We start from the raw sequence: 19,871 nt of genomic DNA, 5'->3' as shown, positions 1-19,871 counted from the left end.
CTGTCTCCTCAAATGGGCCACAAAGCCTAAGGGCAACTTTGGACGTGGCACCTGTTGTATTCCTAAAACTTAGTACAATACAGTATATGTCAGACTGCCAATTAAAGACAGAACAACACAGACGGGCACGGTGGAAGGAAGCAGCCCAGCGACTACTGAGCTGGTCCCCAGTGACCAGCCCATTGTGCTACTGTCATTGGGAAAACTTCATGTCTCCATTATGTTTTGTTCTACTTGGTATTTTTAAGTTTTAGATTTGGATTGGTCCCCTCCTAAAATATGTTAAATTGCATAGTTTATTTGTAGGTTAAGTGTGTGTTTGTACATCTGTTTTCACTCCTTTGTCATTGGTAATCTCATCTCAATTCAGAAGCTGCACATTATTCTGTTTTAAGCAACACACATCTATCACTGGAATTGATGGTTTATTGAGTGGTAGTTGATTCCTGTTGGGCCGAGCGAGCATCACCCACGGAGCTCTCAGTGTGATCACCAAGAGTGCTTTAAAGGCCCAAAAGATTGCTGACTCCTGATCCAGTAGTGGGACTTTATTTCTATCATCTGATAAAACAAAGCCAGGGCCCAATAGAAGCTATTTAGCCCAAGAGATGGCTGAGTCCAAGAGTGGAATAGAAAGACTTTTCTGGATATACCTTGGTACGACATTTTGCGGTTGTTTGAGGCAGGGTCTCTCTCTGTAGCCCTTGTTGACCTGGAGCTAGCTCTGTAGACCAGGCTGGTCTTACATTCACAGAGATCTGCCTGCCTTTGCCTCCTAAGTGCTGGGATTAAAAGAGTGTGCTATCTTCTACCATGCCTAGCTTTCTCCTCTTAAGCTGATTACTTCAGACATTCTGTTAGAGTGCAGGAAAGCTGACAAACACATTCACTGTGTGTATCTATCCCATTTTCTTTATTCATCAATGTGACAGCCAGTGAGACTCTTCCCATCTCACATCCTAATTGCATTCCCTTGGCCAGTTTTTCTCTTGGTGCAACTGGCAATCTGATCCCTTGACTTTGGTCCATTTCCACATTAGCTTAGAACTGCTAAGGGGCAGATCCACTGGCCCCCAAAGAGCCTTTTTCTATTAGCTATCCAAGTTTTCTAATATTATCCATAATTTAGTGCTCCCTTATATTAATGTTTCACGCTTAGATGGCTGCCTGGATGAAGAGATAGACTGATGGGTTGGAAGACATATGTATAAGTTCACCCTATCTTGATTACTAATTCTATCATGCATCTTTGTTTTCTGAAAGTAGTTGATAAATCCCCCTGGCTGGGACCTAGGTGTAAACCTGCTTCCAGGATCACCCTTCTGCACAGAGCAGCCATCATTAACAGCTGCCCATAAAAACTATCTTATAGAAATTTGAAATTCAAAAGGAGGCAGCTCAATGGTCATCTCAGCATTCACAAGGACCCAGTAGGCCATCCACAGTATTATCATTCCTACTTTCTAATGAAGGAGAGACCAGAGAGCAAAGGGATTGCCCAGAGCTGCACAGCAGACAGTATGTGTCTGCGCAGACAAATGGAGAGGAGCCTGTGTCTTCTCTGCTCACCATTCCACTTTATGGAATGGTCGTCATATGCCCGTTCTGTTTTATTTATTCAGTGCAGAGATACTACAAACTTGAAATGATGTCTCATGTTTGTCCCTGAGAGCTGGAATGCTGGAAGTTTGGTCTCTGGGGTCTTGTTGCTTATTGATACAGTAGAAATTTAACAGGTGGCTTGATCATGGTGGCACTGTCCTCAGAAAGGATTAATGCTGGTCCCATGGAGTGGACCAGTTCTCAAGAGATGAGTTGTTATAAAGCAGGTCCTGCCACTTTAGTTTGTCTCTATGGCTTCCATTATCATCCCATGAGCTTTTGTATACATAGTCCCATCCTTGTGATGGCAGCTTCCCTGAGGCTCCCAGCGGAGAGGAGCAGTTGTTGGCACCATGTTCTTGAACTCCCAGGACTGTGAGTAAATAAAATGTCTTTTCTTAATAAATCTGTAAGCTTCAGGTGTTTTCTCATGGCAGCACATATTATCTCATTTAGTCTGCACAGAATCTCTTGGAGGAAGACACTGCTGCTAATCCTACTCTATAGGCAAAGAATCAAGACACAGAAAGAGACCAAGGACCCAGTTCATTGTAGGAGCAGTAAATCAAGGACCCAAATCGAGCAGTTTAGTAGAGAGCTTCAGATGAGTGAGGTAGGGAATGTACAAGGACAGCAAACCTCCCTTAGACCATAAAAGGAGAGAAGGAAGAATAGCTCCTCAGCACAGGTGAGTAGTAAAGACATAAGAAGGGGTAAAAGAAATGTGAAGAGAAGGGCAGACTGAGCTTGCTCATATAACTGCTATTTGGGCTCTTGTTTGAGGTGATAACTTATTAAAAAAAACAATCTAAGAAGTTATAAACTCAGCTCAAGCTACTCAGTAAGCAAGGTGACTTCAATTTCATGTTTTAATAAGGACTTAAAGCAAAGAGGGCACCTGTACCTTCTTGTACAAAGTCTCCAGTCCAGCCTTGGGGCTTTGCTCCCATGTGGATAGTGATGGCCTTGAAGGAAACGGCTTGATGGGGCTGGGCAGTGCCAGGATTCTGCCATCGTCTCCGAACCACTTACTCCCCTGGGCATCAAGCAGAGAGAAGGACGGTTTGGAAAACATTTGCAGGCAATTTCTCTGTTGGTTACATATTTCCTGTGTCACCTTGGGCTCTTGAAGAACTTTAAAGGTTTCTGTCTGCATGAAATCGATTCTTCACTAACACTCCCACAATTAGGTTACATTTGAGACAAGTAAGTGGGTTGGCAAGCGTGACACACGCTTTTAATTCCAGCGCTTGGTGACCAGAGGCTGGCAGATTTCTAAGTTCGAGGCCAGCCTGGTCTATAGAAGGGAGTTCCAGGACAGCACCAAGATACCAAGGGCTATACAGAGGAACACTCTCTTGAGAAACAAAACAAAATTAAAAACCAAGGCAGAGGGGAAAGACAAGTAATTGGATGCTTAACAAGAATCTTACATTCTCTTTGATACAGATTTAAAGGGAACACAGGGCTGAGATTACTCTCCATGTTGACAATTAAAATTTTGAGGACCTGGGAAATGTCAGCTTCTAGTTCTCAGGGGACATGTTCTGAGCAGCTGAGCGTTGGTATTGTTTGGGCTCTCAGAATGTACTGAGAGACAAAGACAGAAAAACAAAACTAGAAAGAGCCCTCTCTAGAGTCCAGTGTCCGGTGTGAGGTGCCAGGCTCCTCTGGAGAACGCGGTCCCTACTCACAGGCTCCTGTATCAGCAGTCGGTTCTCCATGATGTTCTCATTGGTGCGTGCCACCTCTGGTCTAGCCCCGATGTAAAGACCTTCATCTTCCAGGAATCTAGGCTGTATGTTCTCAGGAAGCTTTTTATAGGTGGGTACTACGTAGTTCACAAATAAATATAATAAGCAAGGACATGAGTGCCAGTCTCAACCTTCAAACCGCCATTTGGGTAATTAAAACAAGTGTCAGATTTTATTTATTTAAAAAACAGCACATTTTTCTAAATTAATTTCTAGAAGCAGAACAGAGGAAAAGATGAATGCGATTATTTACAAAATCATATAGAATCGTGTACTTAGGACACAACACCTAAATAATTCAGCACTGACCTGAGCAGTGGGGTGTTCTGAGGAGAACATGGCATTCCGAGCTAAGGGTCAGGGTAGAGAATCTGAGCTATTGCCTTTTAGCCTGGTGAAATCAGGCCAGGCACTTGGAGCTCTTTTGTACAAGAACTACTAAATTTTTTCCTTCACTGGGTTCCTGGGAGAATTAGATGATATCAAGTCCCAAGAAATACTTTACAAACTGAAAAGCTCACAGCCTGGGCAGGTAGTTAGCATCGAGAGTGGGGTCAGCATGTATAAGGTCTGGTACCCAGCACTAAAAAGAAAGTTTCTGTGAGTGAGGTGAGGGTGACCAGGACTGTCTGTGTGCTCTTGATTTCTCTGTTATTTATAAAAAGCAGATCTTTACTGTGAACTTCCTACTGACAGATTCTCTTGTGACTCAGGGTTTCAGGTCAGGCTAATGCTGGGTGGAATCTCTCAGGTGGCAGTGGCCACAACTCAACCTGGGGGTCCTTTCACAGGGTCTAATACCATGGGAAAACAGATATTTACACCACAACCCATAATAGTAACAAAATGACAGTTACGAATTAGCAATGAAAATAATTTATGGTTGGGAGTCACCACAGCATGAGAAACTATTCTGAAAGGTTACAGCATTAGGAAGGTTGAGAACCACTGCTGTAGAGTGGCTTCCGATGAAGAGACTCAAAGTTGACAGAAACATAGGGAGGGGAGAGGTGAACTCCAGATACAAGAAGGAGTCTGCTTATGGGCAGGCACCATGCAACCCTAGTGTCAAGAGGAGGATGTTTGAGGCAGGAGGAGAGACCCTGCAAGTCAAGAACACCTGCCGTCACTCACACGACCTGCACAGTGGTTCCACCCAAGCTTTCTATTACAGGTGTCCCTGTACTTAGCCTTGAGCTCCATCAGCATGGTGGGTGACATGCTATGCAGGTCTTCCCTTTGGAACCATGTGCTATGAACACAAGTCAGATGTATATGAGGCTGCACCAATTGGGTACACACAGTATACTGTGTGATGTTCTCACAACAGTAAATTCACCTAATGACTTTTTCTTAGAATGCACCCCTACCCTCAGATACTGAAGACTGTGCATGTTGGGAGACAAGCTTGTCTCCAGCATGCTGTGGTAGCAAGAGGAGGCACAGGGTAGCAGGGAAGAGCAAGGGAACTATTCAGACCATAGGGAGGAGCTCGGGGCTCTGTGCTGGGGAGGGACTCCAGCAGTGTTGAGATTCTGTAGAGGCTGTGAGGCCCACTGCAGCAGAGTGGACTGGAGAAGACAGAAGGGTGGGAAAGGATGGCCTGGGGCGGAGGCAGGACGTAACTTAAGAGTTAATACATACAGGGCTCATACTTATCTCATCTGGATGACATTAAACACCTGACCATGCTGTCTTGGTGTGTGTATGGCCATCGGACACTGTATATTCCACCCCTTGCCACCAGAACTAGTCCTGTCCCTAGAAAACTTTCCTCTGGGCATCAGAATACCCAGGACACACTTCTTTATTCATCTTCATTCATTAGACTAAAACACCAGGTCAACAGTATCTTGTGGTGTCTAAGTTTTTGTTAAAATAGTTTTGACTGCTCAGCCAATGTGTGTGTGTGTGTGTGTGTGTGCATATATATTCTGCTCTCTGACTCCTGCTTGCCATGGAGCAGGTTTATATGTGTGTGATTAAGTGAGTGTGAACATATCTAATCATATCTAATCTAATCTAATCTAATCTAATCATCTAATCTATATATCCTTATATATATATACATATATATGCATGTAATATATGTATATCCTTATTTATCACAGAGACACTAATGTAACAGCAAAATTAGATTAGATAGGTGCTTTTGCTGCACCCCTAGGTAAGCCTGTGCTCCTCTAAAGCCACTGCTATCTACAGTAGCAATAGCAATGGGGCAGAAGCTATGGGTCTGGTCATCACACTAGGCTCTTCACCCCTGTTATCTTCTCTGTGGTGCACCAAGTCATCTTTTATGTGAGCTTAATTTCTTCCTTTCTTCAGCCAAGGCACCTGGGAATAAGGGAGCCTACTTTTGGTTGCAGCTCTCTGACTTCTGCTTGCACGGAGCAGGTGTGTGCGTGCCCTCAGGTAAGTATGGATGTGTGCGCATTGCATTTTTGGGATAAGATGGAATCTCTCACTGAATCTAGATCGTGTCAGGCTAGGCAGCTCCAGGGAACAAATTGTCTCCATTCCCCAGCACTGGAATAACTGGCAGGTGTTACTGCTCCTGGCTTTTTGTACGAAAGCCAAGGATCCAAACTCAGGTTGTCCAGCTTGCGCAACAAGCGCTTTATCCACTGAGACATCTCCCCAGCTCCCAAAGATCGTTTTTAATTAGTAAATCATATTCAAGCCTAGAATGAGGTCTGGAAAGGGTGGTCCTTCTATGTCAGGCATATTTCATGACGGTGTCAGAGCTGAGCACAGAAAGAGAGAGTGAGTACCTGTCAGCCGACTAGGCGTGAAGAGGATTTCTTTCTCCTTCTGCAGCTGAATGCGGGCACTCTTGTACTCTGCAGCTCTGACTGCCACGAAGTCATGGGCCGTGGGATCTAAGCCCAACAGGAAGTCTTCAGCATCCTTTCCATTAAGCAGCTCTTCTTCTTCCTACACAGCATTGAAAAGCAACAAGTGGTACCAAGACTCTTAGCAGACTTGGGAAGAGAATTACTAAGACAGAACCCATGAAACTTACCACATCTTACAACAAGACTGTGTTTGCCGGGCCAGGGGAGATAGGTCAGTGGGTAAAGGTGCTTACTACAAGAGCATGAGGAAACAACTTCAAGTTCCTAGACCCCACGTGAAAGCCAGGTGGAACAAGAGCATCTGCTATTGCACTACTCCCACTGAGAACTGGGACAGGAGAAGCCCTGAAGGTTCACCGGCCAGCTAGCCTGCCACACACAGTGGACAAACACCATGGGTTCTGTCTCAAGCAAGGAGAAGGAGGGGAGAGACACCTGAAGAACTCCTCTGCCCTACACACAAGGATGCTGGCACATACCTACCCACATTTACACACACGAACTCACCCACACACTGTGCACACATACACATAAACTGTATTTCCCTTTTCAGATGAAGGTGACATTTCATATTTCACAAGTGGGTTATCATTGGTTGCTTTTAGCTATTCTTCCAGCTACCTGGAAAATTCTACAACAGAGGAAGCCACTTCCACTCCGAAGTGTAAACCCAAACTACAGTCTGATCCTAACAGGGCCTGCACCTTTGAAGGTGATTATTCCAGTACACTTACTTAAAGAACCTGGGCTCATAGTTATGCTGCATAATTTATCCTCAGGGTGGTATTTGGCACAAAAACTTGTTCTCTTGTAAGCCTCCGGGAGAGAGAGGCAGGATTCCTTTGCCTTCTGGAGCAGAGTACTCTATGTGGGAAATGTTGAGTTTAGCAAGAACACCCTCAAACCATGCCAGCTACTTTATTTCTGCTCACACAAGGAAAGATGGACAGATTTAGCTAAGGCCATTACTGTCCGATCTGTGGGCTGTGTCAAGGGCTGCAGACAGTTATGCTGGATTAATTCTTAGTGCTTAGTGGTCCTCCTGCTTCCAACCAAGCTGTCACATGGCCTCCTCTCCAGCCCTGTCCCCCCTACCCCTCCTCACCACCGTCACTGTATCAGATACCGTTTTCTTCGCTCTCTCTTGAGCCTGTGTTCCTTCTTCTCCTTCTTGGTCCTCTTGGTGAGCTCTCTCTCCACCTTTTACTGGTGATTTTTCCTCTGATTCCTCTGGCTCAGGATCAAAGTTGAACGTAAAGAAATTATAGGCCTCTTCTGCAGATGGGAAACCAGGAGGGAGCTGCAGAGAAACAGGCAGCAGCATCTTAGATGGGGGAAACTGAATGATCCCCATGTAGTTATCTGACAGCTGGCTTGATGGTGCTGTAGCTTACAGAGGCCTCCTGGCCACACTGTCAAGAATTTTAACAAGAGCTGCAGGCAGTTATTGAGTGTTTAAAACAATTAACTCCAGTTACTTTTACAAAGATTATTTTATAAGTTTGAGTGTTTTGTCTGCACATATATGTACCATGTGAATGCTGTGCCCAAGAGGCCAGAAGAGGGCACTAGATTCCCTCCAAGTGGAATAACATATAGCTGTGAGTGGCTGTGTGGGTGCCAGGAATTGGATCTGGGTCTTCTAGAAGAGCAGTCAATGCTCTTAGTAGCTGAGCCATCTTTCTCCAGCTCTACCTTCTAAAAATATGAACTATTATATAATTGCATCCCACTAAGCATAAAAATATAGTACTTATAAGCACTGTGATCATTGTCCAATGGGCCATTGCAGAGAAACTTGCTTATTAATGAGAAATACAAGATCTGTTCATTTTAACAAGGGATAGTTATTATTTATTTTGTTCTTGAGTTGGTACTGTCACTCCTTTCCCATCATAAAAGCTGAGGCAACTTAAGAGCTGAACAACCTTTCTTCATTACCATTCCCAGGCCTCATAACTCTCTCCTCTTCCCTCCCCACAATGGGGCAGTATTTTAATCTCACCTCCAGGACTTTAAAAGTAGAAATCATCTCTCTCCCCCGCCCCCATAAAGCATGGTAACAGGAGGCAGTTATGCATCTATGATTAGATATTTTTGAAAAACATAAACATAATTTTAAACAGAGTTTCTAACCTGGGGTTTTGACTTGATTTTTCGTACAGAATCACGGAACTTAATTCTTGAATAACTCTTGGTGTCGTCGTCTTCTTTTTGAGTGTCTTGCACCTCTGTACTTGGCTTTGTAAAGGGAAAAAAAAAACACATATTAAATCAAAAGAAGTCTAGAAACTGAAAGTATTCTAAGTTGAGGGTTAGCCTTTGTGCTGGCTTAACTGTCAACTTTACAGAACCTACAATCACCTGGGAAGACTCTTGATCTAAAGAGTCTAGACCAGATTGACCTGTGGACACCTCTCTCTCTCTCTCTCTCTCTCTCTCTCTCTCTCTCTCTCTCTCTCTCTCTCTCTCTCTCTCTTTCTCTCGTTGATTATGTAGAAGGAGAAAGCCCACCGTGGGTGGCGCTATTCCCTTAGGTAGGGGATCTTGAGCTATCTGAGAGTGATGAAAGCTAGCCGAGTACAAACAGCAAGCAAGCAGGCAACTATGCATTTATTTTTTGTCTTCCACCGTGGATGTAATGTTTAATTCCCACCTTTACTTCTTCACAATGATAGACTATAACTGGGAATTATAAGTCAAATGAGCCCTTTCTCTCTAAACTTGCTCTTTGTCAGAGATTTTTATCACAGCAACAGAAATGAAACCAGAGCAGCCGCCTAACACCTTATCTTCTGCTCTCTGATCATCTTGTCATTCCACAGGCTGCAGTGTTCACAGACTTCAGATATACTTGAAGATGGAAGGGCTGAATGTTTTCTTACTTACCCCTGCTCTGTTAAGACTAAACAAATAAAAAAAATTAATTCTCAGTAGCCCCCAAATGGAAAGTCTTATTTTTACTCTGTAGAGCCAAAAATCGTTTTACGGAAGATCGTTTCCAGTCTCTTAAAAAAAAAGCATCAATTATGACCAAGTGTAAGTCCAGCGTAGGAGCCAGGATTCAAGAGCCATCTTTCTCATTGAGCCTCAGGTCTGGTATTTGATGAGCTGGGCCTTCTGCCTAAACAGATTAAATGGCCCTTATCACCCTGGAACCAGAGTTGTTTTTGACTTTGGATATTGTTCAGATTTGGTAATATTCTCATCTCTCTTGTCTGTAGCCCATAAGGACAGCTGATATTTAGAGAACACATACCAAGCAGAGCTACAGGTACAAGGTTCTGGTAGAGCACTTCCCTGGCATGCTCAAGGCCTTGGAACTTCAGGAAGAAAACTAAGAAACTTCCCATCTAAGAGGACTTACCGTGTGTCTGTTACTGATAGAAACACTGCTAATCCATGTTAACTCAGTCCATAAACAATACCAAGAATTTGTTTGTAGCTTGTCTCTGTTCTACAGAAGTGGAAACTAGGGTCAGACAGTAGGGGGACCTCATGTCAAAGTAGAAAGAATCCACTTCTTACCTCTGTGCCAAATTCAGTCTCTGTTTCTTTCTCTCTGGAGGGACTGCGCAGGCGCCTGGGTCTAGGGGTGGGGACATCCCGCAACAATGCGCTTTCTGCCTTGGACTTAAAAACCAAATAGCAAAGTATTACATATAGCAAATTATCAGAGAACTTCAGCTGCTACCTCAATAAAGAAGAATCAGTAAAACAATTGCACACTGTCCCTCTGTAGAGCAGAGCAAGGACAATAGTTTAGAAGGACGACCACCACTTTTCAGTGCAATGTTCATCTTCCCCAATGCTACGTATATTGACATTTTAGGTCTTAAAGAGGAGACGGAATGGCTCTCAGCTCCACACAGTTTGGATCATACAAAGCAAGCAAGGCAAGCCCTGGAAAACTGCAATCAGTTCTGAAGGGAACATTCCCGCTGTGTGTCTTACCCTTGCAGCCTGAAGTTTCTCCCTCATGCGTTCCCTCATGGAAAATTCTGCAAAGCCGGTTCTAGAAGCTGAAGGGATGGGAGGTAAGCCTTAAAAATAAATACACAAAGGAAAATTACTTTCAAAACATTTATCCCCCTTAGGGGGTGAGTTAAGTATAAAAAGGGATGTAATTTTGCTAGTCCAGAGCTGCACATAAGCAAACAGGCCACAATGCTAAGGCCTCTTTTGAAGATGGAAGTACATGCATTGGTTTCTTGGGGACTGGCATAGAAAACTGGGTCCTGCTGGGGACTGTCGTTTTGGTTTAACCAAGACTAGAATGCCTAGTGCAGCTACCAACTGCTCAAGGCACACAAACACTTGCCAACCCCATCAGCACTGGACTCCACCATGTTGTTTCTTGGGTGGATGAATGGGCGGCTGAGGAGTGGAGATTTCAGGGTTAAGCCTCACTTGACCTAGAGAAATCTTTGCTGAAGACATAGCCATAGCCCTTGTCTGTGTCACTGAGACAATGTGCATATCATAGATATTTTTGAATGTAGATGGGAACCCCTTGAACATATTCACAGCTATCATGTGTTGGGTATGGTTCCGTGTGTGGAATGAATTTTCGTATGGATCTCTACAGCATCTTTGCTGGGTTGTCACCAGATGATTACTCCAGGCTCAAGTGTTATCATCACTGGGCATCACTGATGATGAAGACAGTGAGCTCAAGATGACAAATGACTGACTTCCCTGATCACATGCCCAGAAAAATAGAACACTTGAGATCTGCTCCCAGTTCTGTTCTTTGCTAACCAACACCACCCCAAGAAGGCTGCGGGATGCAGGAAGTGAGATGGTGTTTGATAGGTAGAATATTTTGGCTCATTGGAATCGAATCTGTAGTGGGAAGCTGGAGCAGGTGATTTTGCAGGATTTGGGGATGAAGGGATAGGGAGCCTCTAATGTCCTGCTAAGAAGTCTTGACTCTGTTTTCTGTGGAAGGCCTGAAGCAGGTGGAGAGAGCCAATGTCATTAGTGTTTCCAACATTTCCACCTGGAGGGCAGATACAGGTTGGCTGGGGTGCAGTATGTGCACCAGAAACCCAGTTAGCATGTCATGGCCTGAGATCATAAGGAGAGAGGGTCAGACAAAGAGAAAGAAAGAAGGAGGGAGGAGTTAAGGAATGGAGGGAGAGAGAGAGGGGGGAGGGAGGGAGGGAGGGAGAGAGAGAGAGAGAGACAGAGAGAGAGAGAGAGAGAGAGAGACAGAGAGAGAGACAGAGAGAGAGAGGGAGAGAGAGAGAGAGAGAGAGAGAGAGAGAGAGAGAGAGAGAGACTGATTCTTTTTTTTTTTTTATATTTTTATTACATATTTTCCTCAATTACATTTCCAATACTATCCCAAAAGTCCCCCATAGCGCCCCCCACTTCCCTACCCACCCATTCCCATTCTTTTGGCCCTGGCATTCCCCTATATTGGGGCATATAAAGTTTGCAAGTCCAATGGGCCTCTCTTTCCATTGATGGCCGACTAGGCCATCTTTCGATACATATGCAGCTAGAGACAAGAGCTCCAGGGTTCTGGTTAGTACATCATGTTGTTCCAACAATAGGGTTGCAGATCCCTTTAGCTCCTTGGGTACTTTCTCTAGATTCTCCATTGGGAGCCCTGTGATACATCCAATAGCTGACTGTGAACATCCACTCCTGTGTTTGCTAGGCCCCGGCATCGTATCACAAGAGATAGCTATATTTGGGTCCTTTCAGCAAGATCTTGCTAGTGTATGCAATGGTGTCAGCGTTTAGAAGCTGATTATGGGACGGATCCCTGGATACAGCAGTCTCTAAATGGTCCATCCTTTCATCACAGCTACGAACTTTGTCTCTGTAACTCCTTCCCTGGGTGTTTTGTTCCCAATTCTAAGAAGGTGCACAGTGTCCACACTTTGGTCTTCATTCTTCTTGAGTTTCATGCGTTTATCAAATTGTATCTTATATCTTGGGTATCCTAAGTTTTGGGCTAATATCCACTTATCAATGAATACATATTGTGTGAGTTCTTTTGTGATTGTGTTACTTCACTCAAGATGATGCCCTCCAGGTCCATCCATTTGGCTAGGAATTTCATAAATTCATTCTTTTTAATAGCTGAGTAGTACTCCATTGTGTAAATGTACCATAATTTCTGTATCCATTCCTCTGTTGAGGGACATCTGGGTTCTTTCCAGCTTCTGGCTATTATAAATAGGGCTGCTATGAACATAGTGGAGCATGTGTCCTTTTTACCGGTTGGGACATCTTCTGGATATATGCCCAGGAGAGGTATTGCTGGATCCTCCGGTAGTACTATGTCCAATTTTCTGAGGAACCGCCAGACTGATTTCCAGAGTGGTTGTACAAACTTGCAATCCCACCAACAATGGAGGAGTGTTCCTCTTTCTCCACATCCTCGCCAGCATCTGCTGTCACCTGAATTTTTGATCTTAGCCATTCTGACTGGTGTGAGGTGGAATCTCAGGGTTGTTTTGATTTGCATTTCCCTGATGATTAAGGATGTTGAACATTTTTTCAGGTGCTTCTCTGCCATTCGGTATTCCTCAGGTGAGAATTCTTTGTTCAGTTCTGAGCCCCATTTTTTAATGGGGTTATTTGACTTTCTGGAGTCCACCTTCTTGAGTTCTTTATATATATTGGATATTAGTCCCTTATCTGATTTAGGATAGGTGAAGATCCTTTCCCAATCTGTTGGTGGTTTTTTTGTCTTATTGATGGTGTCTTTAGCCTTGCAGAAGCTTTGTAGTTTCATGAGGTCCCACTTGTCAATTCTCGATCTTACAGCACAAGCCATTACTGTTCTATTCAGGAATTTTTCCCCTGTGCCCATATCTTCAAGGCTTTTCCCCACTTTCTCCTCTATAAGTTTCAGTGTCTCTGGTTTTATGTGAAGTTCCTTGATCCACTTAGACTTGACCTTAGTACATGGAGATAGGAATGGATCGATTCGCATTCTTCTACATGTTAACAACCAGTTGTGCCAGCACCATTTGTTGAAAATGCTGTCTTTCTTCCACTGGATGTTTTTAGCTCCCTTGTCGAAGATCAAGTGACCATAGGTGTGTGGGTTCATTTCTGGGTCTTCAATTCTATTCCATTGGTCTATTTGTCTGTCACTATACCAGTACCATGCAGTTTTTATCACAATTGCTCTGTAGTAGAGCTTTAGGTCCGGCATGGTGATTCCACCAGAGGTTCTTTTATCCTTGAGAAGAGTTTTTGCTATCCTAGGTTTTTTGTTATTCCAGATGAATTTGCAGATTGCACTTTCTAATTCGTTGAAGAATTGATTTGGAATTTTGATGGGGATTGCATTGAATCTGTAGATTGCTTTTGGCAAGATAGCCATTTTTACAATGTTGATCCTGCCAATCCATGAGCATGGGAGATCTTTCCATCTTCTGAGATCTTCTATAATTTCTTTCTTCAGAGACTTGAAGTTTTTATTATACAGATCTTTCACTTCCTTAGTTAGAGTCACGCCAAGATATTTTATATTATTTGTGACTATTGAGAAGGGTGTTGTTTCCCTAATTTCTTTCTCAGCCTGTTTATTCTTTGTGTAGAGAAAGGCCATTGATTTGTTTGAGTTAATTTTATATCCAGCTACTTCACCGAAGCTGTTTATCAGGCTTAGGAGTTCTCTGGTGGAATTTTTAGGGTCACTTATATATACTATCATATCATCTGCAAAAAGTGATATTTTGACTTCATCTTTTCCAATTTGTATCCCTTTGATCTCCTTTTGTTGTCGAATTGCTCTGGCTAGGACTTCAAGTACAATGTTGAATAGGTATGGAGAAAGTGGACAGCCTTGTCTAGTCCCTGATTTTAGAGGGATTGCTTCAAGCTTCTCACCATTTACTTTGATGTTGGCTACTGGTTTGCTGTAGATTGCTTTTATCATGTTTAGGTATGGGCCTTGAATTCCTGATCTTTCCAAGACTTTTATCATGAATGGGTGTTGGATCTTGTCAAATGCTTTTTCCGCATCTAAGGAGATGACCATGTGGTTTTTGTCTTTGAGTTTGTTTATATACTGGATTACGTTGATGGATTTCCGTATATTGAACCATCCCTGCATCCCTGGGATGAAACCTACTTGGTCAGGATGGATGATTGTTTTGATGTGTTCTTGGATTCGGTTAGCAAGAACTTTATTGAGGATTTTTGCATCAATATTCATAAGGGATATTGGTCTGAAGTTTTCTATCTTTGTTGGGTCTTTTTGTGGTTTAGGTATCAGAGTAATTGTGGCTTCATAGAATGAGTTGGGTAGAGTACCTTCTGTTTCTATTTTGTGGAATAGTTTGTGAAGAACTGGGATTAGATCTTCTTTGAAGGTCTGATAGAACTCTGCACTAAACCCATCTGGTCCTGGGCTTTTTTTAGTTGGGAGACTATTAATGACTGCTTCTATTTCTTTGGGGGATATAGGGCTGTTTAGATCATTAACCTGATCTTGATTCAGCTTTGGTACCTGGTATCTGTCTAGGAACTTGTCCATTTCATCCAGGTTCTCCAGTTTTGTTGAGTATAGCCTTTGGTAGAAGGATCTGATGGTGTTTTGGATGTCTTCAGGATCTGTTGTTATGTCTCCTTTTTCATTTCTGATTTTGTTAATTAGGATGCATTCCCTGTGCCCTCTAGTGAGTCTGGCTAAGGGTTTATCTATCTTGTTGATTTTCTCAAAGAACCAGCTCCTTGATTGGTTGATTCTTTGAATAGTTTTTCTTGTTTCCACTTGGTTGATTTCACCCCTGAGTTTGATTATTTCCTGCCATCTACTCCTCTTGGGTGAATTTGCTTCCTTTTGTTCTAATGCTTTTAGGTGTGTTGTCAAGCTGCTAATGTGTGCTCTCTCTAGTTTCCTTTTGGAGGCACTCAGAGCTATGAGTTTTCCTCTTAAAAATGCTTTCATTGCGTCCCATAAGTTTGGGTATGTTGTGGCTTCATTTTCATTGAACTCTAAAAAGTCCTTAATTTCTTTCTTTATTCCTTCCTTGACCAAGGTATCATTGAGAAGAGTGTTGTTCAGTTTCCACGTGAAGGTTGGCTTTCTATTATTTATTTTGTTATTGAAGATCAGCCTTAGTCCATGGTGATCTGATAGGATGCATGGGACAATTTCAATATTTTTATATCTGTTGAGGCCTGTTTTGTGACCAATTATGTGGTCAATTTTGGAGAAGGTACCATGAGGTGCTGAGAAGAAGGTATATCCTTTTGTTTTAGGATAGAATGTTCTGTAGATATCTGCCAGATCCATTTGATTCATAATTTCTCTTAGTTTCACTGTGTCCCTGTTTAGTTTCTGTTTCCATGATCTGTCCATTGGTGAAAGTGGTGTGTTGAAGTCTCCCACTATTATTGTATGAGGTGCAATGTATGCTTTGAGCTTTACTAAAGTTTCTTTAATGAATGTGGCTGCCTTTATATTTGGAGCATAGATATTCAGGATTGATAGTTCCTCTTGGAGGATTTTACCTTTGATGAGTATGAAGTGTCCCTCCCTGTCTTTTTTAATGACTTTGGGTTGGAAGTCAATCTTATCAGATATTAGAATGGCTACTCCAGCTTGTTTCTTCATGCCATTTGCTTGGAAAATTGTTTTCCAGCCTTTCATTCTGAGGTAGTGTCTATCCTTTTCTCTGAGATGAGTTTCCTGTAAGCAGCAAAATGTTGGGTCTTGTTTGTGTAGCCAGTTTGTTAGTCTATGTCTTTTTATCGGGGAGTTGAGTCCATTGATATTAAGAGATATTAAGGAAAAGTAATTGTTGTTTCCTGTTATTTTTGATGTTAAAGTTGGCATTTTGTTCTTGTGGCTGTCTTCTTTTAGGTTTGTTGAGGGATTACCTTCTTGTTGTTTCTAGGGCGTGGTTCCTGTCCTTGTATTGGTTTTTTTCTGTTATTATCCTTTGAAGGGCTGGATTCGTGGAGAGATAATGTGTGAATTTGGTTTTGTCGTGGAATACTTTGGTTTCTCCATCTATGTTAATTGAGAGTTTGGCTGGGTATAGTAGCCTGGGCTGGAATTTGTGTTCTTTTAGTGTCTGTATAACATCTGTCCAGGATCTTCTGGCTTTCATAGTCTCTGGTGAAAAGTCTGGTGTAATTCTGATAGGCTTGCCTTTATATGTTACTTGGCCTTTTTCTCTTACTGCTTTTAGTATTCTATCTTTATTTAGAGCATTTGTTGCTCTGATTATTATGTGTCGGGAGGTATTTCTTTTCTGGTCCAGTGTATTTGGAGTTCTGTAGGCTTCTTGTATGTTCATGGGCATCTCTTTCTTTAGATTTGGGAAGTTTTCTTCTATAATTTTGTTGAAGATGTTTGCTGGTCCTTTGAGTTGAAAATCTTCATTCTCATCCACTCCTATTATCCGTAGGTTTGGTCTTCTCATTATGTCCTGTATTTCTTGGATGTTTTGAGTTAGGATCTTTTTGCATTTTACATTTTCCTTGTTATTGTGCCGATGTTCTCTATGGAATCTTCTGCACCTGAGATTCTCTCTTCCATCTCTTGTATTCTGTTGCTGATGCTCGTATCTATGGTTCCAGATTTCTTTCCTAAGGTTTCTATCTCCAGTGTTGCCTCATTTTGGGTTTTCTTTATTGTGTCTACTTCCCTTTTTAGGTCTAGTATGGTTTTGTTCATTTCCATCATCTGTTTGGATGTGTTTTCCTGTTTTTCTGTAAGGACTTCTACCTGTTTGATTATGTTATCATGTTTTTCTCTAAGGATTTGTAACTCTTTAGCAGTGTTCTCCTGCAATTCTTTAAGGGATTTTTGTGCTTCCTCTTTATTGTCTTCTGCCTTTTTAGCAGTGTTCTCCTGCATTTCTTTAAGTGTGTTATTAAAGTCCTTCTTGAAGTCCTCTATCATCATCAGGAGATATGCTTTTAAATCCGTGTCTAGCTTTTCCGGTGTGTTGGGGTGCCCTGGACTGGGAGAAGTGGGGGTGCTGGGTTCTGATGATGGTGAGTGGTCTTGGTTTCTGTTAGTAAGATTATTACGTTTACCTTTCGCCATCTGGTAATCTCTGGGGTTAGTTGTTATCGTTGTCACTATTTAAAGATTGGAGCAGAAGCTGTGTTCCACTCACCAGCAGTCTCTAAATCCTGCGGCGGGGGTCGTGGGTAGCTGATGGTACCCCGGTGCTGGTCCAGCCGGAAGAGGCCTGTGGTCCTACTCAGGCCGTTTTTCTGCTTCCCTAACTAATGCAGTCTCTGGTCCCGTGTGCAATTGGATTGGAGCAGAAGCTGTGTTTCACTCTCCAGAAGTCTTAAGATCCTGTGGTGGGTGTTGTGGGTGGCTGGTGAGTGTCAGCCGACCCTGCGCCCCAGCTGCCCCGGTGCTTTTCTGACCGGAAGAGGGTTGTGGCCCTATGTAGGCCGGATTTATCTCTCCCCAACCAGAGCAGTCTCAGGTCCCGCGTGATTGGACTGGAGCAGAAGCTGTGTTCCACTCACCAGCAGTCCCAAAATCCTGCGGCGGGGGTCGTGGGTAGCTGGCGGGTGTCAGGCAACCCTGCGCTCCCGCTACCCTGGCGCTGATCCGGCCGGGTGAGGCCTGTGGCCCTACTCAGGCCGGTTTCTGCTTCCCTAACTAAGGCAGTCTCAGGTCCCGCGCAATTGGATTGGAGCAGAAGCTGTGTTCCACTCACCAGCAGTCCCAAAATCCTGCGGCGGGGGTCGTGGGTAGCTGGCGGGTGTCAGGCAACCCTGCGCTCCCGCTACCCCGGCGCTGATCCAGCCGGATGAGGCCTGTGGTCCTACTCAGGCCGGTTTCTGCTTCCCTAACTAATGCAGTCTCAGGTCCCGCGCAATTGGATTGGAGCAGAAGCTGTGCTCCACTCACCAGAAGTCTTAAGATCCTGTCGAGAGACTGATTCTTAATAGCAACTGGATCTAGGAACAGCTCACATACAGAACTCTTAAGTCACAGTCAAACTTACTGAGTCAGAATATGAGCAAGTCCAAGCAGTGTGGCTGCTACGGCTACACTCAGGAGGACTCTGGTAGAAGATAAGGAGAAGGCGAGGGTGGTAAGAGTTGACCAAGGCCATCAAGATTGTAATGCTACTGAGAAAGATGGGTGAGGAGGAGGAGAACCAGGCTGGGAGTTCCCAGGGAGAAACTTGGGATGGAAATGGGAACCAATATCAGAGCCACATATTCAGAGAAAGAGAAGAATAGAAAGTGTCTAACATCTCATTACAAAGTGTATCAAGAAGGAAATGGTGGCTGGGTGTGGTGGCACACGCCTTTAATCCCAGCACTCGGGAGGCAGAGGCAGGCAAATTTCTGAGATTGAGGCCAGCCTGGTCTACAGAGTGAGTTCCAGGACAGCCAGGACTAAACAGAGAAACCCTGCCTCGAAAAAACAAAAACAAACAAACAAACAAACAAACAAACAAAAAAGAAGGAAATGGTGTACAGTGCGTGGAGATGGTAGGAAGGTCTGGAAGCCATCTGAGAACAGGAGACTGATGTAGCCTCAGGCTAAAGGGCTTAGTAGGCAGCAATGCTTCCCGCCATGCTGGTTCAGTGGCAGTGACTATATTTTAATGGAATATCCCAGACTTCTCTCATTATCTGTGAGTTCCTTCATGCTGTTCCATCAATCTTTAACAACTTTATGAATTATTTTCTTCACAATCACTGTGTTTGAGTATGTGGAATCTTTGTTCTTGCCAGTTTTTCAGCCATTTTCTGAATGTGTATCTTCCTGTACATATAATCACATCCTTCCCTAAAGCTGGCAAGTCCAGGCTCCTCCCAGGGCAGGACAAACCCAGCCAGTGTGGAACTGCATAGATGGTTCAGTAATGGAGACATGGGGAAATGTCTTAGGAGGTCTTAGTATTTAGAACAGGTCAAAATCACTGATTTCTATACTATATCCCAACAAAGATTAAAGAACCAGGCTGGAGAGATGGCTCAATAGTTAAGAGCTTTGCCTGTTCTTCCAGAGGTCCTGAGTTCAATTGCCAGCAACCACATGGTAGCTCACAATCATCTGTAATAGCATCAGATGCCCTCTTTTGGTGTGTCTGAAGACAGCTACAGTGTATTCACATATATAAAATAAATAATTCGTTAACAACAAACAAATAAACAAACAAAGATTAAAGTACCTAGTCATGAGGTCAAAGACAATGAATTAGCACCATGGCTTTCATTGGTTACCATGGTAGCAATGGTTTCACAATATCGCTCACGACAACAGTCATGGCCACCATCAGCTTAGACTCAAATAACACTGACATTTATTTTATCTGAAGCATCTTTTAAAGTATAATGTCCTGCACATCCTCATCGCTGCTGTGTGAGTATTCTCTTGACTGATGGGTTGTTACCATTGACCAGATGTGAAAGCATCTGCCAAGGGCCTTTTCATCATGGTGCTCACATTCTGGCAGGGAGATCAGAATTAGGAAATGTTTAAAACCTCTAAAGGTCTTTCTCCACATAATCTCACCACCCCCCAAGTCTTAAAACATATTGAGACATGTCTTAAATATCAGCAATTTTTAAGGATTAAAGGAGGAATGAAATCAGAGAAGCATCGATTTCTTAGGGCACTGAAATTATGTTATGCGGTTCTTCTAATTAGCACACTCGTCCCAGATGCTCCACAGTAACCAGTCTC

At 43.3% G+C, this 19,871-nt stretch overlaps 1 protein-coding gene across 7 annotated transcripts in view; it reads right to left on the bottom strand.

Annotated features, from left to right (window-relative positions):
* The window catches only part of Cc2d2a (coiled-coil and C2 domain containing 2A), a 104,691-nt gene that overhangs the window by 68,839 nt on the left and 15,981 nt on the right, over positions 1-19,871 (bottom strand). For 6 of the 7 annotated variants that reach the window (XM_085836666.1, XM_085836671.1, XM_085836668.1 and 3 more), the window contains exons 6-12: positions 10,169-10,257; positions 9,743-9,847; positions 8,351-8,455; positions 7,341-7,514; positions 6,131-6,293; positions 3,297-3,433; positions 2,507-2,638 (exon numbers count right to left, since the gene is read on the bottom strand). In XM_085836666.1, the coding sequence (XP_085692792.1) occupies positions 2,507-2,638; positions 3,297-3,433; positions 6,131-6,293; positions 7,341-7,514; positions 8,351-8,455; positions 9,743-9,847; positions 10,169-10,257 (905 nt within the window). The remainder of the gene's footprint in view (positions 1-2,506; positions 2,639-3,296; positions 3,434-6,130; positions 6,294-7,340; positions 7,515-8,350; positions 8,456-9,742; positions 9,848-10,168; positions 10,258-19,871) is intronic. The other variant, XM_085836669.1, reaches the window with a different exon arrangement.

This window comes from Mus caroli, unplaced genomic scaffold (genome assembly GCF_978045245.1).
Source record: "Mus caroli unplaced genomic scaffold, Mus_caroli_1 scaffold_4, whole genome shotgun sequence".
In the NCBI taxonomy this organism is placed as follows: Eukaryota; Metazoa; Chordata; class Mammalia; order Rodentia; family Muridae; genus Mus; species Mus caroli.
This window is presented reverse-complemented; position numbering and strand designations above follow the sequence as displayed.